Below are 26,279 nucleotides of genomic sequence, written 5' to 3' on the forward strand. Positions count from 1 at the left end.
TTGTGATGGTAATGCCATAGTGAGGACCTGTGAACACTGAGGATACTTTGGCACTGAGCTAAAGTATCTTCTGGTAGGTCTTTAATACTTCACATTCCCAGGATCTTGCTGAAAGGATTGTGAAGATGCTCTCCTGGGCAGATGCCAGGTGTAGGGAAGGTATTTTTTTTTATTCCTCCGTGTATAAAATCATTACATACTTTTTACCTGTCCACATATAAACCATTTGTCTCTGTTCTCTTGCAGATTGAAGTCACAGCTTGTCCAAGCCTTTGAAGAAAATCAAAGTACCACAATGGAATCTGTCTACAGCTGGATTGGGAACAAACTTTTTATTATTAAACACACAGTGATTGGCTTACAACAAGATGAACCTCATCTTCCTCCTCTTTGGTCATTAGAATCACCTTTTAAGCAATGGACCTTTCACTCAAAAGCATTGCTTGCTTCCTCTCTTATTTGCTTTCTTGTTTTCCTATTTCTGCAGCTTTGTAAAAGAACTCCTGCCACCACCAAAGTTATGGTCAGAAAGTTACCAGCTATGGCCAGAAAGTTACCTTTAGAAGGCGTGGGTATACCTCAGCGCCCTCTGTTGGACAGGTGGCTTCATAATCTTGTTCTGCTTCTTGTGCTGAGCTTGTCCATTTCAATCCCTTGGGAATGGTTTCGACTGTACAAGATAGAAGTGGCTAAGAAGATGAGAATACTTTCAGAGGTAAGATTCACAGTATATCATTTCCACAGTGCAATGCAACTTTTCTGGCAGAATTGATGAAAAAATTAGGCATTCCTAATTCCTTCATTTGTTCTATTTGAAATGATGATAAAATGATGTTTGTACAAAGCATGGCAAATATATTGGGCATTTTCCTATGCAACACTGAAAGAAAATCAGAACAAGTAATAAAAAAAATAATTATTGAAAAAAAAGAAAAGGGAGAAAGAAGGTATTTGGGCTGATTAGGGTTAACTAATACTGGGTTGTATAGCATGTTATAAAAAAAAGGTTCAGGGTTCTAAAGTCTCTTTAAGTCCAGCATAACAAGCTTCCCAGCCACTCTGCAGCCCCAACCTCTGTGCTGATATTAAATGAACCAATATTTCAACATTAGACAGTGGCAGTGCTGAATAGTTCACTAACATCCCTATTAATTTCCTATGGGTGGCATTGGCCCATGAATGGGAAAGTAGTGGTACTTGCACATCATCCTCACTGCCTATCCAAACTAGTCCTACCTGCAGCAGCTCCTCTCATCCACTGTATGTGAAACATTTTAAATAGCTACAGTGTTTTACTGTAGTGTTTACTTCATCAATGAAAGTTTTATGTTTGATTTTCTGTTAATGGAAGTAGTCTGAAAAAAACTGTGTTTTCCCTTTAGCACTCAGCTTGTTTTTCCTGTCTTAATGTCCAGCAGTCAAGGTGTTGCAATTTCTTCAGTTTTAAAAATATTTTATTGCGTTGCTATTGAGTTGCTTTCCTTTGAGCTTTAGACAATGTTTTATTTATTACACAGCCTTTTATTTTTTAGCAGATATGGAATTTGATGATTTTGTCACAGGTATATTCATGCCATTCTTTTAGATTCTGTAGGAATTATGTCAAATTTTTATGTTTCTCTTGCTTAAAGAGGACACCATTCATTTTGTTATGAATGATAACCTTTGACTGACTTTGTCTTTTTTCCTTAGCGCCTTTTCCCTAGGCTCCCAGTGTCAGTGCTGTGGAAATTATATTTTCTTCCGCTTTGCCTACTGGTAGTTAGTGTGGTCACAATGAGTGACCACACTACCAGTAGGCAAAGAGTCACAATGAGTTAGCAATCCTTCCTTTCACCATGTTCCTCTCCATGTATTGCCAGTTTTATTTTTCTTATTGTTCCCAGCCAAACTGTGCACAATACAGGTGAGTGGGGCATGTAAGTTGTGGAACGCACAGTGGGCTTCTCAGCACAGCGTAGGGTAAGAGCAGGCAATCTTACTTAAGATACCTGTGTTTTAGGATGTATATTGTATGTATGTATGTATGTATGTGTGTGTATATATATATATATATATATATATATATATATATATATATATATATATATCCAACCTGGTTCTTCTTTAAATGCCCTTCCCAGTGCTGTCTTTTTCTCATACGCATGCTGTTCTCATATACCCTTTTACGTAGGTGGTATCTGCCTTACTTTACATAGGGTGCTTCTGTAATAGTTGTTTTGGATCAGTTGTATTGTTTTTTCTTGTTTTTTTATAAGTTGCTAAATTGTGTTGGTCGGATATCTCACTATTTGATTCGACAGCTATTCGATTGAATAGTGAGATATTGTTCGGGTGATCGAATGCCGAATTCGAACACCATTGAGGTCAATGGTGGGACAATTTGGGTTATTTTTAGGGACTAATAAGGGCTGCAAGACCAATCAGATTGCTCTTGCAGCCCTTTTACTAGTTGTATGTGATCTTGGATCAGGGAGTCCTGTGTTTCTTGTTTTTGGTTAGAGAAACTCTATCCATGAACAAAGGGCACTAGATGTGATGAATGGGGAAACTTGTCCCAATTCATCCTCTAGTGCCCGGGGATCGCCTGCAGTCACAGCTGTGACTGCAAAGTTCCCACCGCCATGTGACCGTGGGAACTGAACTACAGATAAACTCCGCAGTTCCACTACGGTCCCCGGGGCACTACAGGTTAATTAACCTGCAGTGCCCCGGGGATCCGCACACTCTCCTCAATGATTGCAGACACAGAGAAGATGACCCGCAAGTATCTCTTACTCTGTAACACACTTTCGAGCACAGTAATATGAGACATTTGTTACGTTTTTCTCTAAGTGGATAAAAGAAAAATGTAACAAATGTATAATAATAATTCTGTGCTGGATAGTGTGTTACAGACATATCATAGACAGAACATATCAAAAGAGATATCATGTCATTGTAGGATAACCTGTAAAAAAAAAAAACAAAATAAACACAAACAATTAATTTACCAATAATTTTAATTTTTTTTAACACTTTTTTTTTTTTTTTTTTAATCCAAATTTTTGCCGTCGAATGCCGTTTTTTTTTTCGCGTCGAGTCTACCAGAATTCAAACAGCCATATTCAGGTCGAATATAAGGACAACCCGAATTCGAACACCAACACTATTGCTAAATCACTGTAATATATTTTCTTGTTTGTTAAACAAACATACATTGGAAATGTGACAAAGGGCGGGTTAAAGAGCAACCACATTAAATGTTTCTTTTAGACATTCTAATTGAAACTTTGGACAGAGTTTTGTGGATATTTATTTGTTCATGGAATTTTTATATTGCGCTACTAAACATGCTTTCTTCCAGAATTCATTGGTGGACACATGACTCCATCCCTTTAGCCGTGCCATAAAATAGTAAATATGGGAAAAAAGGCATTATAATATGGTTTTCTTCTTGAACCTATTGTTAATCGTCTCATGTTTCTCATTCAATATCCCTCTTAGTCATTCTGTTTGCATCTCTTCCTGTTTATGTAAGCTATTTACTTTTATTAATCCACAGAATACTCTGTTAGATGTAAACTTTTGTCTTTTGATTACGTTTTACTCCTCAGTCTGATGTTCCTTCTCTTTGTTGAACATACTAATGCCAAACATTATCCTGAAGATCTCCCAGGCAGGTTGACCACATCTTTACATGTGATGTTTGCTGGTAACAATGAACAGAAACCTTCCAACCTTCCAGTGCTCTTCTGTATGTAGTTTGTGTGTCTGTTGCATTTCAATCAAAGAATGTCTTCTGTGGTGTCCGGGATGCAGTACAGAGACAGCTGGCCAGTACCAAAATAATAAATATTGTTCCCCATGGGCATGGTATAGCTAAAATCTAATTAGATATAAAATACAGTATTGCAGCTTTGTAATCTTTACTATATCTGTTTTCTCTAGACGCAATTTGCTGGGTGAATCACCCAGCAGTTTTCACTTCACCAGCTATCTGGCAGCATGACACTGGGAGCTCACCAGTCTGCTGCTTGTTTTTTTACTGTCCAGTCCGAAGCTGGGGCACATCCAGAAGGCCATGGGTTCAGAAGAAGCGAATAATAATGGCCATTAGACAATTGGCATCTAGTGACAGAGTGTAAATACTAATGGGTAAATCTTTAGATTGAAGCTATTATTATTTTTTATGGGCTGTTCATTTTATTTCGTTATTGGTGCAAATTCCATTTTAGGCTGCATACAGGGAGCACAGCCTACCTGCTTAGTACTTTAGTTTTTCTTTCTGGTATTGTAGCAATTAACTTATCAACCAAACCCCCTTGTTAGTAATGTAGTAATCTGGGAACACTTGCTTGTAATGCAGAAAAAGAATTCTTTAATTCACCCAAGATGGACCCCTTACTGTCTTTTTCAATAAAAAGAAAATTGAAAAAGAAATTACTGTACCAAGAAGTTTCACACTATCTTTATCCAGATTCAAACATTTGTTGGAAGTCTCAGATTTGCATGGTCAGACTGGCTTTAAGTTTAAGCTTAAACTCAGCTGCCCTGTAATAAAGTGTGTGTATATTTATGCAAAGGTTGTGGTTGATTATGAACATATTAAACATTTTGGACTGAGTCAGAATGTTACTTGCGTAGTTTCAGTAGTTTGCAGATTAGATGAATTTGTTGTCTGGCTAAGAATTTTCAAATATTTAAACGTCTGTATGAGCTCAGTGTAATGTGTGGTCCACGTGCTAACTGTGTACTAGTTTCCTTTAACTAGATCTGGGAAGTTTATCTTTTGTCAATTGACCTGAAAGTCAGTATCCGAGTGTTTTTGTTATTGGTGGATGTGATGTACTGTGTAGTACCAAGTGCAGTTTTTCATGTGCTTCCTATGGGGGGGGGGGGGTTATTGGATGTGTAACCCCTTAACTTTTGTAACCGTTTGGAGGGGTATTAGAAGTTAACTATTCTAAGCTTTGCATCTAGAACAATGAATGGAAGTTGTAAAATCTGTACCGCAAAAGAACACTTTGCTCCTCTCGTTCCAGCAGATGAAGAAAGATGCCAGTTCATGAAGGGTGACACTTTGGCTACACATCTATCACCAAAAGGCTCCTTTTATTCCCTCATTCTGGCCAATGGCCACCAAAGCTGTCCGCGCAACAGCATTGATCCTTTCATGCTTACCACAAGAAAATTGTCCTCTCTTTCTCATGCTGTTGTGATTAAGCTGTCACGTCATTAAAATCCAGTTCTTTGAGAGAGACTTTGAGAAAAACTTTGATGAAAAACTAGGGGCACAAACAACTGTTATCTTATCAATTGCAGTATGCCATGCACTAAAACTAGTAGTGGTCTAGAACTTGGAGATAACATTATGAAAACGATTAGTGTTGGCAGTTTATTCATAGAGGAAAACAGAAAAACATTGCAGTTATAGGGAATACATTGCTGTTTTATTTGTGTATTGTACAGACCTGCAACTTGTCTTTAAGGTTAAACGAAAGTGATAATTGGAAAACAACGTAATATTCAACTTTTCTTTTAGTTGAAATTTTCTAAATACCTGGGGCATCAGAAAAAAGCTGTTCAAAGTGTTAAAGTTGTTTTTCTTTGGAAAAAAGCCACAGAAAAGCCTGTCCCCAGAAAGCATGCTGTAAAGAGCGAGCATTGCAGTGTAAAAGTAGTGGTCTCTTTGCAGAGTTTCAACACTTCCTTTGCTAAACTAATAATTTACCTTAACGAACCTTATGTAGTTTTAGCTAACACAGTGGTAGGTGTGCCAGTCCTCTGCAGAGAGATAGCTGCTTCCACATAGAGCAATTGGTAGTGACAGCTGCTGCACATGATGCTGATATGTAGTCTTTAATAGCTGACAATGCAATGATTATTCTTATTGCTTTTTTATTGTTTTGATACCTTTGTGGTTTCTTTAGGGGAATGAGTTTAGTAAAAAGTGCCTTGTGAAAATGTAGTCATTGAATTGCTACAAAGTTTCCAAACTTGTTGGGTGTGGTAGTTGTTTAATATTATCATCAAATCACAATACACAAGCAATGTATTAACATTAAGTACACAAAGTTCACCCACTTAAATACAAATTAAGGTAGTATGTAGCAGCCTGGGGCTGATCAAATGCATCATCAAGAATTATGACCTCTATAAAGCAAACGTTTTGCCAGTTTTCGGGTTTGGAACATTTAGGTCTGTGTTAACATAATACCAAGAAAGAAAGATACTGAGAAGGATTCTTCGCAAGTGGAAAACATTCAAGACTGTTGCCAATCTTACCAAAAGCGGATGTCTTGGACCATGCCATGCTCATAGAAATAGCAACAAAAAAAAAAAAACAAGAACTTTCTCTGACTCTACAGGTCCCAGTAAGTTAAATGTTAAAGTTTATGATGGCGAAATCAGAAGACTGAACAAGTATGGCTTGTTTGGAAGCGCTACTAAGACTTCTAAAACAATGTCCTTTGAGCAGATGGGAGGTGGAGGTTTGGCACAACACCACATTGGTTGAATGGTAATGGTTTTGGCTTGTTTTACAGCCTCTGAAATTTGCAGGCTTTGAGTCAATCATGAATTCCTCTGTATGCCAAAGTATTCCTGAATCTAATGTGACACCATCTGTGTGACATCTTAAGTTTGGCCAAAATTGTGTCATGCAACAGGACAATGATCTTAATCACACCAGCAAATCTACAACAGAATGGATGAAAAAGAATAATGAATCGCTGCAAACCTCCCTGAACTGAAGCAACGTTGTAAAAAAAAGTTGCCCAAATTCCACCATATTTTATTAGGTATAGATAAAGTCATATAGAAAATAATTATTTCATGGTACTGTTTTACTAAGTAAGGTAGTTCTACAAATTAAATCATGAGATGTACTTTTTCACACATGGCTTTTCTATTGTGGCTTCATTTTTGTTAAGTAGATAATGACACAGTGGAATCTTTACTGTGTTGTTTTACATCCAAGGTACATTTTAAATAATTTTAGAACCTAATTTTAGACGGATCAAGTGACTTTTTATATGTCGTGATACAAAAAAAATCTTAGAATTAAAAGAGGGTATACTTTTTTTATTTCCTGTGATTTGTACATTTATATTTATCAAATAAAAAGAAAATAAGCAAAATAATAAAAAATAACATAGTATCTGAGGAAGTGTATAGTGCGCAGCCACCCAATAACTTGGTGAAGTGAATACCATCCATGTTATAGAGGTTTATAATATGTAATCTTTTTACTTTCCGTACCTTAATCCACCCAGGTGAAGTGCTGTACTTTTCTCAGCATTCTCCTAAAGCCAGTTGTGCTGTGTATATTTTGCAAATAACTGTGTACATCTTCTGAAATTCAAGAAGCAAAAACAATAAATAACGAGTCAGCACACTTAAACCATCTATGCACAGTTGTCAGTGATGTGACAGAAAGCAGATGCAGTTTTGTTGCGCGAGGCGGTCACACAATTGGGGGCCATTTTACCAAGTAATGAGACATTGTTTGTGTTTGGAGCCTGTTTGTCAAAAGCTGCAATCTGCCTTTGACAGATGACTGCTGTTTCTAAACACATTCTCTGTTGTGGAGGCGGTTTTCTCCTGTTTATTTTCGCTACCACAATTGTTACAAGCAGTGTCCGTTTAGGGAAAATAGAAGAGAGTAGGTCTCGTAATAAATCTTTGAAGGAAGGTTAGCAGGCCATTTGAATGTTTATTCTATTCTCCCACACTTTACAGGTAGTATAAAAAATTGAATCGGGCTGCAGTGGTTTTCTCAGGGCTCAATTTTGAGCACTGATTTGAGAATGCTTGTCATTTTACCCACATTGTACAATTTCGTCCACCAAAACCTGGCCTTAAACTGTGTTAATGACATAGGAGTATGGTAGGGACATTAGATTGTGAGCCTCTTTAAAAGCCAAACTGTAACTAGGGATTTTGTAAATGCTCCTAAATATGTTGGCGCTGTATAAATACAAGATGATGATAATGAATTAAATCATTTTTATTATTAGGTAGAAAAGGCCTCAGTACCTAAAAGTTTATTCATTTAAGTGAGGCTTTTTTTTAATATGTTATATAATGATGAGCTGTGTGACTTATTAAACACTAAGGGCATTTAAGTTAGATGGGTTAAAAGTGCCTGACATGAATTTATTTTTTTTATCATTACTATGTTTTTAAAAGGTTTTTGTTAGAATTTTTTCAGCTAATCTGACACTAAACTAAAAAGAGATGCATCATCTAAGGCTGTGTGCACGCGTTAGATTTTTGTCTTTGGAAACTTTCACAATCATTTACAACAATAAAAGACCAAAAGATAAATGAACAAGCGTTGTATATACAGCGCCATTCTGTTCCATGGAGGGGAGCGACTAAGCGAGTTTCAGCCCTCTGCTCTCTCCTCCTTTCACTTTCCTGGCGGTCCTTGGTCTTCCATCGTTCGTGGATCCACCAGTACAGATTCATGAATAATGTCAGATGGCTGCTGTGCATATGTCAGATTTTTGTGCCAGACGAGCCCTCATACTCATGAGAATCATCTGACGTGTGTACGTAGCCTGAGTCTGAAAAGTAATTAAAATCTCCTTGTGCTAATGAGACCTCAGACTTTCTCTCTGAATACAACAATACCAAGCAACCATGTAGCCAGTGCAAGACTTCTGTCTAACAAGCGGTGACAACAAACTACTACTACCTTTAGAAAGTGTCCTTAAAGCAGAACTAAACCTACAAAACTCTCTTTCTTCTGCAGTAATTGTCCACATGGGACACCTGCATTCTTCTTTCTTCTCTTCCTGTTGACTGGCTATCTTGATTGGCTGGGCCAGTATGATGTAAATCCTGCACAGGTGCATGGGAGTTGATTCATTCCCAGTATGTGCAGGGGAAGCCAGGATTGCCAGGTATCATGGCAACCAAAACTGACGCTGTGAATGCATTGCTCAGCTTTTTGACAGATAGCATGACCGATGAGTCAGATAGGAGAGAATACTGCAGAAGGGACATCACTTGTCCTTTTGTGCAATAATGACCAGTCTGATTGCATTACTGTGGTAGGAACTGTTGAAAATAGTTGTCTTTACTGCAAAGCACTACTTAGTATTCCTGGAGATTATAAAAGAGAAAAATAAATGTTAAAAAATGAAATTTACTGTTGACGTTTCCTTTGTTAATGAGATGTAGGTTGATGGCGTTGGGGTATGTAGACAAAATGTTTTTTTATAAAGATCAGAGGGTTAGATAGGGATCATCGGGTCATAGATCATAGGACTTGGATAGCAAGGGACACTTTAAAAACTGGTTTAAATCCACATTTAATTTGATAACATAAACTGGTAAATTGCTACAACAAGCCATAAAAAGTCGGTTTGGGAATAAAGGGCCATGGGGAGTTGTCATATGTGAACAGAATGTGAAAATATAACCCAGTTCAATGGCTCTCATCACTGTGTGTTACCCACCTGCAACAATATGTGGCACATTCAGTGGGTGATTGCCTTAGTTAAAGCAAACATTCTTCATGTTGTATAACCATTTGTTACCAGGCTGACCTCATTTGTGTTCTGGAAGGTGACAGCTGTTAAACAATCTTAACTAAATGAATGGACTTTTGAAATCTAAATCAGAACAAATGACATCAATAAAGGGAGTGAGTAAACAAACAGAAGACAAATTACCCCCCATTGCAGTGCCTTGAAATCATTTTGATTAATGTGGTATTTTACTGTTCTGGGTATTATATTTTCCTTGTTTCTGGACCTGCAACGTTCATATGTTTATTCCTTAACATTCTTTGTAGAAAGTGTATTATACATTTTATGTACTACGTTTTACGTAGTTTTAGTAGTAAAGAAACTTTTAGCAAAGATTGCAGGGGGCCTTTTTTTTGTAAGTGGAGAAATTAGGTGCTCTTAAACACTACATGTAGCTACATGTGCTACCACAAGCAAACCCCCCCCAAAAAAGAAGATACAAATCTGCATAGGTAAATTGCAAATGCTATAGCACTTTTTTTTACATACAGTGGGGGGGAAAGAAGTATTGAACACGTCAACGGTTTTCTCAGTAACTATATTTCTAATAGGGCTATTGACATGAAATTTACAACAAATGTTGGTAACAACCCAAGTAATCTAGACTAACCAAAAAATCAAAACAAATAAATCCAAACATTTAGAGTATGTGCAATAGGTGGAATGGTACAGGGAATAAGTATTGAACACATGAAGAAAAGGAGGTGCAAAAAGACATGGAAAGCCAAGAAACCTTTTGAAATCTGGCAGTATTCAGAAAGCCATCCTTTCCCCTATCAGTGCAAATATTATCGCCTGGTTTAGTACTAACTGATGGCCTATAAAAAGGTTTCTCATTACCAAGGTATCGCACAAGAAGCATGTCGTGATGGGTAAATGCAAAAGGCTCTCTCAAGACCTTTGCAACCTTAATGTTGCAAAACATACTGATGGCATTTGTTACAGACATATTTCTAATCTTCTAAATCTTCTAGTGAGCATGGTTGGGGCCATTATCCAGAACTGAAGAGAACATCATTTCACCCCAAACGGGCCACAATCAGGAGCTCCTTGCACCACTTCTGACATAAGAGTCCAAAGAAAAATCGGAAGAGTTGTCCAAGAGTCAAGAATTGCTCGCGAAGAGCTTGAGAAAGACCTGGAATTAGCAGGTACCATTGTTTCAAAGAAAACAATAAGTATTGCACTCAACCAACGTGGCCTATGTGCATGCTGACCACGTAACACTCCACTGTTGAAGAAAAAGAATGTTAAAGCTCATTTAAAGTTTACTGCACAACATTTGGACAGCCAGCGAAATACTGGCACAATATAGTCTGGTCAGCCGAGACCAAAATTGAACTCCTGGCAAACTTTATATAACTGGTAACCTAATTTACGGATTTATTTGTTTTGATTTCATTGTATGTGTGGATTACTTGGGTTGTTACTGACATTTGGTGTAAATTTTTGTCAATAGCCCCATTAGAATTATATTTACTGAGAAAAACGTTGAGGTGTTCAATACTTTATCCCACACTGTATGTAAAAAAGTGCCATAGCTTTTGCAATTTACCTATGCAGATTTTCATTTCCATTATTGGTAGGTTTGCCTCTGGTCACATTTCCACAGGTTTTTGTCAGACGCTACATTTAGTGTCCAAAAGCAGCTAAATTCTCCACTTGCAAATAATTGCAATTTTATTTATATAAAAAACACTGCGTTCAACCATAAAGCAAACACTTACAAAAGCTTATTAACCACCTTTTAATGCTCCGGTAGCCTAGTATTTTCCGGTAAGCATCAGGAGTGGTAAAACAAGACAAAAGCTAATACAAATTCAGCCCCAATGTTTATTTGTAAAACAAAGTAAACAGTATAAACATAAAAAATTCTCAATGTCCGTCTATATTTCTGTTTTTGTTATTTAGCAGTGTATGAAAGGTTTAGAACTGAGGTGCAAACCTGATGTCCTAGCCCTTTTCCTTCTGCTGAAATGCAGAATAAAATAAATTGGATGATGTTCACTGTTAGCAATCTGTGTTCTAATAATAACTTGGAATGTGTATTAATCAAAACATGCTATAGTTAACCAATAAGGCATGTGTTTGCATCCATTGAATTAATTTCATATTGGTATTAAACATTATCATCTTCCCATCTCCATATAAATAAGTGTTGATTAGCACGTTAATAAGCCTGAGTAAGAGTGTAGCATGTCTTTACAGGCTGTTATTGGACTTTTGAAAAAAAAACTGTGCGTTCCCTCAAGCAGTTTACATCAAATTCAGTTCCTTTCCCCTTAGTGTCTGACAGATCACTTCAGACTAAACATGTCTTCTCATGCGTTTAGGAACCCGATCAATCTTCACATTTTTAGTCTGATGTCTAAAGGTGTGAAAAGTGTCAGAGAAAATTGCTTTTGGGTTTTAGCGGGTGAGGTGAATTGTTTCACAAGTTGTGTTCCTCCTGAGCTGTGGGAGTTCGGATTTTTGGATGATATATGTTTGTTTACACATGCGTAAAGCAGTACCAGAGACTGATAGAAAAGCAATTAAATCGGGTATATGTTGTTGTGATTTATTTCTCAGGTCTTGCAGATGACCTAAGGTCCTTGAACTGGAATGTATTTTCTTTTTGCAGATAAGCCCTATGCTTTTTATTAATGTTTCACACTTTAATACAAACATGGGTAATGTCAGCCATTTTGTACAGTTTGGGGGGGGGGAGGACAAGCTGGTAGTCACTTTAGGACAGGATCAAATTTTGTTTCCCAGCATTGTGTTCATTTTGCCTGATGTAAATTTTTTTTTTAACTTTTTGTAATATTTATTTAATCTTGTTTCTGTGACAGAAAGGCATTCATGTCAATTGGAAAATTCTATAATTTCTTATTTGTTTTTGGTAAAGGAAGGGCTATCTTCTTAAAGTGTCAGGATGGTGCTATCCTATTACTATGAAAACCTGTCTTTGAATTGGAAGTGTTGTTGATTTCTTATTGGTCTTTCCACAAATGCTATGAGAAGTGATGGCCTTGCACCTTCTCCTGAGTGCAGCATGAAAAGTATGAATATTAAACCAGAACTAAAAATTCTGGGTGGCTCAGAGGTAGCACTCTTGCCTTTGCAGCGCTAGGTCCCAGGTTGGAATCTCGGCCAGGACACTATCTGCATGGAGTTTGCAGGTTCTCCCCGTGTCTGCGTGGGTTTACTCTGGGTACTCAGGTTTCCTCCCACATCCCAAAAACATGCAGTTAGGGTAATTTATTACTGTGTAATAATAATTAGAATAATAATTTAAAGGTTGTAAATACACAGTCTAGTGTAGCATCTAATAGGCGATCTGCCAGTGCTATATAAGGTAATTCAGTTCCTTTGAAGAGGACAGCAGCCTCTGGTCACATAATTTTGTGTTGCGTTATTCTCTGAGGACCACAGAGGGTGGCTCATGGAACCAATGAATTCACCGACTTGCATTTCTGGAGGGTAAGGTTGAGGAACACCCACTAAGTATATACAGTATATCAGCCACTGTAAGGAGATAATGCAGTTTTTCCTCTGTCAAACCTTAGAAAAATGTATTGTTTGACCAGAGTGTACTTTAAACCACAAAGCTCTTTCAGGAAGTGTGAACTAGAAGCTAAACTGCTGTCTCAGGAGGCACTTTGCAATCACAAATTGTTAAAACACATTGAAATTTGGCCCACAAATAATCTTACTGTAAGCAAGGGGCCATAATAAATAAAATAGGATCTAAATTACAGATCACAATGGTGATTAATTGCTTTGGTCTTGAGCAATGCACTGGGGACTAGAGATCAGAAGTGGGACATGAAACCACATTAAGAAGAAATATGTTTTTATTTGAGCAAACTTAAGTCAGATTATGAACATGAAAATATGCATTCCTTCATGTTGTGTGCATTTCCTGTCTCTTAAATTGCAGTCAGAATGTTGTTTTGCAAAATTTATTTGCGGTAAATTGAGCTGAAATCAATGAGTAGGTCCTTCCTTATTGAATCAAGAATCTTTAAAGCGTTCTCAAGAGTACTTCAAATGAAAACGCAAAAAACAGTAGGGAGCATAAAAAAATACTTACAGGTTCCACATATTTTTACCATGTTGTGTGTAATGCAAGCTTAGTAGGAATCTTACTTTGCCAAATGTCTGTAATGAGCCAATTTTCTGGTCCCAGTTCTTCTATTTGTATTCTCTGTGCTGTCACTCTCAGTGCACTAATGTGAAGCAACCATGTGGCTGGGATCATTCACTCATGTGAAGCAGTAGATGGGGATCAACATAGATGTGGGCCTGACATGCCCAGAAAGGCTAAGATTATTATTAACCATCCACATAACTACATTTGCAATGTCTCAGGTCATCTCCAGAAATGTCTGAAGAAAACAATCTAAAAACATTCTCATAGGAGTGTAAAATATACAAGGATTCCGTCCCTAAACTTAGGTAAATTCAGTAAACTATCCTGCACTAACATAAGTGACCTTACACAAGTATAAGGGGGAACTAAAATAACTTTACAAGCCCCAAAAGTGGGTGGGAAAGAATTTTTTTTAATTCCATTTGTAATGAAAGAGAAGACTTGAAGTTGTAGTTGATAGTTGTAGTTGATGGCCAGGGGTTTCACCAAATCTTCCAGTGGGGAAAAAAAATCTAGCTGGCCTGACTGGAGTATGTCTACTTCCCATTTTCCCGGTCTTCCTGATCCAGCTCCAGAAATTTCAGCAGCCCAGACCCATCTGTGGGTCCTTTGAGACATTGTAGGTTGAGAGGATAGGACCTGATATAATTAAGAGAAAGCTTTACTCAGGAGTAGATATCTACCAAATATTTTTTACATTAGTGCGTCAGAAAGGGATCATTGCAGTCAGTTTTCCCTACAAATTTTAGCATTTTTGTAATTAATTTTATGTATAAGTTATCTGAATTGAAGTTACAGCTTTTTTGTTTGGTATCATAAACCCAAATGCAATCACGCATACTTCAAATCAATGACTTTGTAATAGTGTAATGTATCCTCATGTCTAACAAATAATCCTTGTGTTACATTCAAGCTCATGATCCTGACATAGACTTTATATATCAAACAGCTTTGGCTTACAGCCTTAGGAGATTTGCAAGCCATCACTCATACCCAAATGTTTCCCTACAAGATGACGAAGGAGCCTAGTCAGGCTGCACATAGCTCTTAACCAAAACGAATCAAACTCGGCTCTTGTCAAGCTAAATATTTCCAGAGTTCCATCTTGAGAGTGCTAATTATTTGTTGATGACTTGCAACATTTACAAACTTGGGGGGAAAAAGGAGCCAAAACGGCTTAAATGATCTCATAGTTCATTAGAAGATGTAAATATGCACAAATTATAATACAAAGAGCAATTACTTAATGCTGCCACTTTGAGTGTGGTTTTCTCATTCTTCCTTTTTAACCCGTTTCTGAAATAGACAAGTCAAATAATGATTTAGTAAAGGCACCTTCTCTAATCACTTAATTTGTTAAGGAAAACATTAAATCATCAGTGCCCCTGTAGATGTATTGCCAAAAATGAAAAGCTTACTTCCCAAAATCTGATAGAACATGTAATGCTTTAAATTTTACTGTGTGTTCTGTTCAGACTTTGAAGAACCAATTACACAAGCAGTAGATCTGTTGCAATGAATGAATGATGACTTTCTAAAACAATAATATTTGTCATATTAGTTGTGTTTCTTTTTTAAAATGAAAAAATGTTTTGTATTTTAAGTAAAAAAGAAGTAAATAAAATGAAATATAACAGTGCACCTTTACACATTAAAAAATAATCCTTTCATACTGTCCTGTCAACACTGTTCACTTAGATTCAATATTAGTAGCAGAATCCACAAATTAACTAACTTGAGAATGTCAGGCATTTGCTTTTGTAATCTATGCTAAAGGGGTAGAATCAGTTAAGATGAACTCTGACCTTCCATGGGACCAAATGCTCAGGCAAAGGGTCCGCAGCCGTAGGGCTATGTATAAGTGACCTCTCTTACACAGTTCAAATGCTGTTTTGCATCTGAAATCCTAGAAGTTCAAGTTACATCAATTATTTTTTTTTATTGTTACCTGTTCTAGACAATGTATATTTTCCTGACCTATGAAAAAAATGCATAAACTTATCCTGTAGGGGTAAAGACTAGTTCTCATGTGTGCATCATTCCACCAGGCACCTGCATAGGACACAATGCCTATCATTCTAAGTGAAAGATGTGTCTGTATTTGGGCAGCCTTTGAGTAACACATTATAACACAGGATACTGGGTGGACTGAATTAATAGGTAATCTGTTAGGTCTTGGAGGATCAAATCCAAACACAAAATATGGATATAGTTAAATAAAGCAAAAACTTTTTGAGCTTCAATTTTTTTCATTAACTCCATAAAGGACTGACTTGAGTGAAAGCAAGGGGTTACATCTCTACATTATACTCTCTTAATGGCAGGCAGGGTCAGTGTGTTGGTTTGTGAAGGATAATATTCTATTTCCTAAATTTTAGATTACAGGTAGACCCCGAATTAAGGACATCCGACATAAAGACGACTCAAAGATACGAACGGGGCTTTCCTGCTCACTTGTGTGCAGGACAGAGGCTTGTTGGGGCAGGGGCGGGCAGTTCTTATGACTTGCAGAAGAAGTCTTTTGGTAAACTTAGCTGCAACCTCTTGTAAATCCTTAATGACCAAGACAAACTCTGCAGTTGTTTCTTTCTGCATATAAAAGCACAGCTTGCTTTCTTTTGCAGAAGGCTCCATAAAGTTTTTTTTTTTTTTGTTTTTTCTTTGCTTTGTGATTAGCTCACAGTGTGGATTTTATACAGTAACTTACACCATGCTGTGCATGCACGGCAATAATAAAAAAAAATAGAAAAAAATAATATGTTAAGAAAAACATCTGTCCTAAATGCATTTATTAAAATAATGTACCTATTCCGACTTACGTTCAACTTAAGAACAAACCTGTAGTCCCTATCTCGTATGTAACCCGGACACTACCTGTACCTCAAATCACAGTTGTATTATGCATAGTTTTAATGTGTAGTAGCAATTAGTGTGTAGTAATGTGTAGAAAACAAATATGACTATACCTAAACGGCCTATTTTTGTGTTAGCTGAATTTACGTGCTTTAAAGAACTGAAATAGGGGAAGTATGAGCCAGCAGATACATGCCAAGAGTTGCTTGTTTCTGCAGAAAGAATGACAATTGGATAAGGTTATGAAACTTAAGAGCCTGTTACTGGATAGCATTAGTTATTGCTATGGTATTATGATTCCACTGACCAATATCAAATAGATTGTGCAGTGATCAACTTACCTGTGGCAAGCATGGGCCAAAAATTAAAGATCTTACTCTCAATTTTTGGAAACACAAATTAGACAGACTGGTCGCTAAGATCTGAATGTATTTAATGTTTTTTATGCAATGGCTGCTAGAGTAAAGTGTATGATTGTTCTTGGATGTGTCATTGTTTTTGGATTCTAAGTATTGTGTTTTTTTTCTTGGATTGAAGGTTTCATCATTTTCCATTCATGATATTGGCATGTTATCATTCGTGGTTCTTAGTTGTTAGTTTGAGTTACTTGAGAGCCCAGGCGTATTTATAGGTAGTTCAAAAATGTTTAACAATTTTCCCAAATGGCAGAGCTTTGGAAACTATGGTAGTTTCCATATCTTAATAATATTATGCCATTGATCTTTGCTAGGTAAGACATTTTTTACAATTAGTATTTTATTGCAAAATATTTTCCTAAATGGTGCATTGCTGAGGCAGAATTTTTTTCTCTTGGCCATCTGTTTTTATGCAGAATACATCCTAACCTAACAGTAGCAAAGAGAGTTGATATAGCAGAACTGTAATTGTTCTGCTTCCTTCCTCAAGTCTTCAGTTGCTGTGATTAATTTCTTCGGGTTTGCCATATGGTAAAAACCCTTTTTTATCTCTGAACTCCTATTTTGTAATAATGTTTTGTTGGTATTTACCGGATTTACCGGATTGTTGGTATTTACCGGATGAGAGTGCTGGTATTTATCCGATGAGAGTGCATGTGCTGTGTTTTCTACCCCATGTTAATCCTGATATAAGAAAACTATTCTACGGTTGGGGAACAAACCATTAACTTTTAATATCAACTTTTCATTGAAAAAGCCATCAGAATGACTGAAACAGGCAACAGTTGTTAATGGTTTAGTCACAATAAACAGAAATTAACACCTAGTTCAAATTAATGCATATATATATATATTATAATATATATATATATATATATATATATATATATATATATATCAGTATTATTTTGTGTTTAATAAAACATGCCTTTTAAGTTACTCTGCTAAACTTTGTTTATAATTTGTATGAATCGACATGCTGTGTTTTTACTGCACCCACAGTACCTTACCAAAAATACAATAACCAATTAAGTGAATTAAAAAGTACAAGTTTACTTTTTTGTAAAAATTTCCAGCCCCGCACCTTATACCCTCAATACCTCCATTGCTAAATAATTTATTTAATTCTGGAAACGATGTAGGTGTGTTATCTTTTATGAAATGCTTCCACATCCACCATTTAAGACCAGCCCCTATAGTGCATGACCTTCACCAGGTATTTCTATTTTCTTCTCAATAATTGACTTAAGGTTCTTCATAACTTTTTCTGTTCAGTGACCATTAGTAAATACACAAGCCTAATAAAACTGAGGATGTTGCATGACATAAGCAGTGGACTTAACATCCCTTTTGAAAAATTACCAAAATTTAAAACTTGAAGAAAAAAGGGGTGAATAACCAAATCATGGTATTTTTAAGGCCTACATTAGCACTATTTTAAATATTTTTGCACATGTTATAAGTTAAAAACTTGATTTATTAAGCCTTAATAAAATATCAAACTGGTTAACAACACATTCATGAATATTCACAGTTCAATAGTGGTCTCCTTTATGAATACCCAAATTTATATGTGTTTTATAGATTTAGTTCCACTTCTTCAGGAAATGGGAGATCTCCAATCATAAAATTTGCATTGTATACATTTTACAAAAACATTTACCAACATACTTACATTCCTCCCCAAATGTATGACTTACATTGGTATCCTAAGTGTGGGTGATGGCATAAACCCCCTCTCAACCAGAAGGACACACAAGGAACAAAAGCATGGATGCAATACTTTCCCAAGAAATGTAATAGATATATGATCAAACAACTCAAATATCAAAACTCTCCTCAATAGTGTATTAATGAAATACTTGTAATGTAGGCCTCAAAGGCCTATGATTTAGTTATTCACCCTTTTTCTTTTTGTTTCTTTTTTTATTTATTTTTTCTAATAATTAAACGGATGTGGCCATGTGGATTTAGCAAACCAGATGATGTAATTTTCTTGTTAAAAGTTGGTAAAACGTATACCTTAAATAACAAGGACAATGTCTACTTTTCCTATCCTCCTTTGCAGGATATTGTGTACACCAACACTACAACTACTTTTTATGGAGTCATGGAGAACATGTTTCCTGTCATGCACAGGGATCTAAATCCACTTAACCACCTAGCCGTTATTCCCGACCTTCGTACGGGCAAAAAAAAATGGCTAGGATGGTTAAACCCGTATTTTTGTCACAGCCTTACCTCCATGGTCCCACTGTGCACATCCAGCGTCATTTTCCTATTCCAGCATCGTTTCCAGCATCGTCGTCCGTCGATCTCCCTCTCCAGTGTCGGGTGCCAGCGGGACCGGTAAGATGCCGGCCGGTGGAACACAAGATACTGGCCGGCATCTTACCTGGTCCCGCTGATCGTCCCACGTCCTTCTCGTTCCAGCGCTGGATGATCTCTGAAGGGAGAAGCCGTACGGTGGAGAAAAAAAAAAACGTACGGCTCCTCCCTGCGTGCGTGATGACGTCGGCGCGCGTGCGGGAAATTCAAACTCATTCATTCATTTTGTATTGGATTCAATACAAACTCCTGTATTCAATCCAATACAAAATAATTCGGAAAAAAAAAAAAGTTTGTAATTGGTAAATTCAAACTGTCTCCTTTGTATTGGATTGAATACAAACTCCCGTATCCAATCCAATACAAAAAATAAAAAAAAATAAAATAAAAGTAAATAACTTGGAAATTCAAATTTATATTTTGTATTTGATTGGATTCAAACTTGCGTATCCAATCCAATACAAAAAATAATAAAATAAAAGTAAATAACTTGGAAATTCAAATTTTTATTTTGTATTTGATTGGATACAAACTTGCGTATCCAATCCAATACAAAATAATATAAAATTAATACAAAGTACATAACTGGTAAATTCAAACGCTCATTTTGTATTGGATTGAATACAAACTCCAGTATCCAATCCAATACAAAAAAAATAAAAAAAATAAAATAAAAGTAAATAACTTGGAAATTCAAATTCTTATTTTATATTGGATTGGATACAAACTCCCGTATCCAATCAAATATAAAATAATTCAAAACAAACCCCAATAAATACAGAATCAAAGTTTTAAAAATTGCCAGTTATTCCCTGGATGGCTAGTGTGTAACACTGTGTCTTATCTTACCTTTGCTGATCTTCGCCTAATTTCCTTTAATTTTATTAAAAGTATTTTTTTTTTTACATGATTGTGTGTTTCAAACATTTTTTATATTCATAATATCTACTAGAACCCTTGTTCGGACATATTTCTGTAAGTTACAGGTCTACGATTTAAAAAAAAATTTCATGAAAAACAGTGGATCACTTTTGGTACAGAAATCTAGACCTCAGTGTAACGCTCAGGTGGTTAAAGTTGCTTTGATTGTTGTGATAAGAACTCGGTACTGTTGTGATAGGTGCTCAGTACTTTAGCTCAAAGCAGAGTGTAAGCAGTGGTGTAGAGTCTATGGGCCAGTTACTACTGGGAACTGCCCAGTGTGTTCTCCAGAGCACCAAGGGATAATAGGTTTGTTGCAGGCACCTCCTGAGTTGTGGCCCTTGGACACAATGTTGAAGTCATCAATAGAGTAAGGTATCAAAGCAAAAGACAATCTCACAGTTGGGAACGATCAATCATCATAGAGGGCAACAAGCAGGTGGAGTTGGTAACCAGAATTTCAGTATCAGAAACAGTCACTAGAACCACTTATGCAAAGGGGTTACTGAAGCACTAGGAGTAACAGGAGATCACAGGTGCACATGAGTCTTTGGAGGAAGGTTTGGTAGGAAGAATAAGGGGATACTTTGGAGTACAAGGATTACATAGAGGAAAGTCACAGCAGCTTGTCTCTGTGATGATTTGCTAAAACAAAACATTTGCATCAGTGGTCAGGTGCCAGAGGAGGGGCCCATCATTGAAATGTGAAATCAGTAAGTGTGACACTACCACTCTTTGTTCTTTAGATGATCAGATCTGTAAGTTTACTTACTACAGTTTTATAGATCCAGGCAGTCATATTACCTTGTATTAAATGAGGTACCAAAGAATCATTAAAATGATTTGTGTCTTTGTCCTTGGTGCCATCTGCTTCCCAGATTCTGCTATCGAAGAACCAAACGGAACATTTTACAGAATATTTCACCCTTGGCCATGGACCTAACAGAATGTTCTTCCACTCTTGCCTAAGTTTTTGGAAAGTGTTATTATTAAGCTTGTTAGTAAATAAATAAGAACTTATTTAGAACTTCTTAAGGCTTTTTTAAGATGTGCAAACAATTCATAGCTCTAAGAAAATCCAGTATGTGAAGCTTGCATAAAGTGTTTAGCAGGAAAGAGGTTTGGTTGGCTTCTATGTGTCCAAAAAAACCTGCAATTTGTTGCGCTAAAATAACTTGTTCTTTTAGAAATTTTATGGCTGCTTGGATTGAAAGATGTTTAAATACAAGGAGGTTACCATTACCAAAAAAGTTCAAGCTTGCTTACAAGTGGAAAGGATAAAAGCATCAGAAACAAAATCCTCCATTAGTCCAAAATTCAAGGCCTATTCATGCTAGATGTACCAGATGTATCTCTGAATTCAACCTAGTGGGTTCGACTGTATATAGCACTAAAATATTATTCAGCGCCTAATAAAGTCCATAGTTATGGCATTAACTGTCTCTCAAAGGGGGCCCACAATCTAATGTCCCTACCATTGCTATGTGGTATTAACACATTCTAAGAAAGAACAGGGAGCCAGTTAACCTAAATGCAAGTTTTGGCATGTAAGTGCTTAAAGGAAGTCCACGAAAACACAATAAGAACATGCAGACTCTTTGCAGGTATTGGCTTCACTGAGATTTGAACCTTGGGTCCCAGTACTTCAAAGCCAGAGTGCTGCCTAAAATAGAACTATACCTGGTCATACATCAATTGCTGCAGTAATACTCTGGTGGTCTAGATTGCGCTGACAAATTATTTTGTGATCTTCCCGCACACTAAGCTGGAGGCCTCTTTGGGAAGACAATCTAATCTTACCTCATTTAGAGAAAGTATTCTATACGATTCATTTGGTTCCAGATTACACAATGTTTACATCTGTTTTCCTTTCTGTTCATTTCATCTGGAAATCCATTTTTATCCCCGGGATTATGGACATAGATACAAATATTGTACATAGCCTGAGTGAGCTTGAATGCAGTTCAAGTTCATGTCATGGTGAGTTGGCACATAGGAAAGGTTGGAAAGGAGGTGCTCAATACATCTGTGGAATAGTTAAGAGATTTTCTGTGTTTACCTTTAATAATCTTATGATGTTAGTTGAGTGTTGCTGAAATTTGAAATCTCTTCTCAGTGGGGGCATAGGGCACCTATTTCTCCCAATTATTAGAATACATGTGTACCTGTACTTTAGAAAAAAATCAACTGGCCTGGCCTTATGAATCAAGCATTTTCAAGTGAAGGAAAGCATTGGAAGATAACATTTCACGTACCAGCGACTGCAAGACTATTATTAGTTCTCTGCAAATATTGTATCATGGACAAGCTTTGTAATAAATGTTTATTAGTTTAATACAAATATAGGCAAGTAATGAAAATATATGTGTAGAAATGTCACCATTAACAGAAAAATATTCAAGGAAATATTCATTTTAGGCTATATTTAGACTAGCAGTAAAAAAGTGTGTTTTGGCCAAATTGCTTGGATTTTGCAGACATCTCCAAAGATTTGTGCAGGCATTTTGAATGTCCCCTCTGCTTTTTATAAATATATATACACTCACTCAAGATAGGTATTTCCAATTTCAGGGTGCTCCGCCCACCTTTATTCACAAAAATATAGACAAAAGCAATCTTCCAGGGTTTTCCCTTGCAGGGGATCAGTGTCATTACAGCATGACAGAAATAAAAAAAGCACAAAAGCACAAAGTCTCCTGGTTCTCTCCTTTTATGCTCTCTTCAGAGATATTGGACCCAGAGACGTGAAACTTGGAATACTCCTGAATAAGGATGAAATGCCTGACCTACTCAATCCGTCTGGGCCTGGATCCCAAATAAAATGCTGCAAATCTGCAGCAACATAGTTACACTTTGTCTCATCCAGGCCCTTTTCAGGTGAAATTGAGCTACATGATGTCAAATTCTCTGGCATTAAATATTTCATTCTACTAGAATGAAGGCTCTCTAGAATCTGGCTTGCCAAAGAAGGAAGTAGGCCAAAGGAATGAAGCCCTTTTTACTTTTGGCAAAAAAACAGACCCCTGCCTGCTCCCATTGGTGGCAAGGGCATTGTTAGGGGAGAGAGCCTCATCCCTGCAGTGTAACCCCCGATTTGTGAGGGTCTGGCATTTTATTCTCGGGTACTCCCTACTCTTTTTGCAGAATCCACAGAATGTAAATTGACATTTTGTCACTCACAGATGTGTTCTCCCTTAGCTTCATATGCCTTAGATTTGTCCATGTCAAGTTTTTGCCTTTTAACTGTTCCTTGGGTCCCACTCCTTTGCTCCAACTTGGTCAAACAGCGTATTTGACATGTAGCGGCTGAAGAGCATGCAGGGGTGAAGTGTGCCCCTCTCCACCTTTTCTCCAGACTTATTCAGCACAGTGTGAGATGTTTTATCTCTGCCGCTGCAGTGTTTTATTATCCCTCGTCTGCTGTTTGAATATTTGAATTACCTCTGAGAGAGATTCCAGCTGTTCTGTTATATAACCAGCTTGTATTATATAAAAGGGTATTCTACCTATAGCAGATCTGCAATTTCACACCCAGAAATTAAAGTCAGTAGAGAATTTCCATGCTTGTAAATGACCATTGTATCTGTAAACTTTTAAAGCCTTCAAAAGTTTTTTCAATCTACAGCTATTACTAGCTTTGGTGTCAGTATGGGAAATAACAAAAATATTGATGTCTTACTGGTGTGACATTACAATGTTTATGACTGATAGTTATAGTTGGGGTAATACAACAGACATTTTGTGGCACAAACAATTGTGCATCTATAGAAGTATCACCATTGCATGATGACATATGAAAAACAGGCAGTTCCATGAGGATATACAAAGTATGGTCATGTTCGAAACTGAAAAATAAACGAGCGATGTCTTGAATAAACCCAGTTGAATACGTAATAAAGCAACATAGTGGAGTATATCCAGGCCGTTTTTTTCTGTAGATTTTTTTTTTACTAGAATAAAAAGAACAAGCAATGCCAAAAGATGTTTAAATTACAATGGGCAAAATTCAGTTTTACAATTTAGCATTGGCTGAATTAGAGGATTCATTTGTTCATTTCATTATGTGGTTGTGTTTAAAGGCATTTTAAAGGCACAAAACAATTAAACATTTATGGGCATTTGTAGGCATTTAAAAGTCTTTAATATACAAATTTTGCCTTTAATACAAGTGTTAAAAACATTTTAAATTCCTCTAGGTGTATTTTTTTTTTACATGTTTGTTTAAACATTTTAATTTTAATACAAGTTTTTAATACAAGTACATTTTAATACCAATCCAATTAAAGCCTTAATGGAAAAACCTGTTCCTATGACAGTTTTCTGGGATGAACACTGGCTTAACATATACACTTTATTTTCTGCTTCTTTTTATTAAAAAGCGAGGCTTTTGGGAACATGGATCTGCATCACATGATTATTACCCAAGTTTAGGTATAAGCCTGATAATATTATCTGTTTGTGTCTGCATTGTATATTAATGCATTTGTTTGCACTTCCACTTAGGGATATGCTCGCAGCTGCTATCAAGCAGACTTATCTTTCTGGGAGACAATGAAAATTTGGTTCTCCTGGAATTTTTCCTGGGACGTTGGCTCCTGTGAGAGTTATTACAAGGCACTGATGGTGGATCCTTTCTGGGAAGTGAACCCACTGATGGTAAGTACCCCTTATAGGATACCGTTGTCCTTGGTTTATTAGCACTGACATTAACCCTAAACTTAGTTAAAGGCTGTAGGCTTTCAGAACAAAATAGTTTGACATAAGTTTAAAATCATTTGGCTTCCATTCTCATATAAATGTATACAGAGGTATACAAACGGTTTAAACGGAGCAATAAATTTATACAGAGGGATACAAACCGTTTAAACAAAGCAAAACTGATCACTCTACCTGTCACTCAACAACTCCATATGATCCTGCTTAAAATTCAAACAACTGCATCCCAGATCTTTAAAAAAAACATTTCACAAAGGCATGTCAGAAGTAAAACATATGGAAAAGTGGTTGTACAAGCACCAGAGAACAAAGTCGATAAAGAACTAGTGTGACCTTCAGCTTGATTTCATTACAATACAGTCAGGTAAAACATGAATTCCCATTTACTTAAAGCCTTCAAGGGTAGGTGAAAGGATGAGTATGCAATGTTAATTCATGATATTGTAAAAAAAACAGTTGGAATTGAAGCTCTGAAAAATGTGACACGGTCTACCTTTCAACCCATTTATAGTTCTTCCCTGATGTGCCATATTGTATGTCATAGTCACTGCAAACTATCTGATGCTTCTAGGGATGGTAAAATGTAACCAACCTTCTCCCACGATGCAGTTCTCAGTCCTAGCAGCCTAAACCAAATACTGGCATGTAATGGCTAGGGTGTTGCCCTTGCTCCTTGTAAATTCTGACATTGGTCTTTTGTAATACTTATGACAGAATAAGGGGATAGTGGAGGATAGGTGTAAGGTAGAATATAACTGGGTCAGTTATGGATTTTAAAGTTTGCCTGAAAGAGAAAAAATGACAGAGTATCATACATTTATGGCAATTTCATATACAAATAATTTGACGAAAGGTCAGATTTTATGTCAACATTCCTTCCTGATCTTTGTTTCATATTACCTTTCTTAGTATTCTAAACTGATAACTTGTCCAATTAAAAGATTCCTGCCAAGCCGCTTCCACTCCAAAGTTTAAAAATAAAACTTGTGGTGAAAACTTTTTTTTTTTGCTCTTGTGAGATATTTCATAGTTTACTAACTAATGTTGAGTTGAAAGCATTTAACATAAGTGGCTTTTCAAGATACAGACATAGAGGAAAACTGATTTATTATGTGTGCCTGCAGTGTCAATTTCCTAGATCCTATAATTTGCTTACAAGATTAAAAGGATTTAAAGGCTTAGCCAACCTTTCACCTAGTGTTCTATTCTCTTAGCCACTAATTCTTGGGAGTACAAATTAATCATCACTTCACAGTCCAGTCTGCAGATCTCTGTGTGGATGAAACAAATCATCCTTACCTCATGAATAGTATTAGTTTTACCTTTTTTGGGGGCTTATAGTACAAAACATTAGAAAGACTTGCATAATCTTGCTAACAGAACAGC

General features: G+C 36.5%; 1 protein-coding gene across 2 annotated transcripts in view; it reads left to right on the top strand.

The window, feature by feature from the left end:
• Positions 1 to 26,279, top strand: part of LOC140333078 (chloride channel CLIC-like protein 1) — a 79,917-nt gene that overhangs the window by 30,951 nt on the left and 22,687 nt on the right. Inside the window, exons 3-5 of one of the 2 annotated variants that reach the window (XM_072414486.1) lie at positions 247 to 393; positions 488 to 715; positions 24,681 to 24,833. In XM_072414486.1, coding sequence (XP_072270587.1) covers positions 521 to 715; positions 24,681 to 24,833 — 348 coding nt within the window. In that variant the 5' untranslated portion in view covers positions 247 to 393; positions 488 to 520. Of the gene's footprint in view, positions 1 to 246; positions 716 to 24,680; positions 24,834 to 26,279 lie in introns of both variants that reach the window. The other variant, XM_072414484.1, reaches the window with a different exon arrangement.

Source organism: Pyxicephalus adspersus, chromosome 6 (genome assembly GCF_032062135.1).
Source record: "Pyxicephalus adspersus chromosome 6, UCB_Pads_2.0, whole genome shotgun sequence".
NCBI lineage: Eukaryota > Metazoa > Chordata > Amphibia > Anura > Pyxicephalidae > Pyxicephalus > Pyxicephalus adspersus.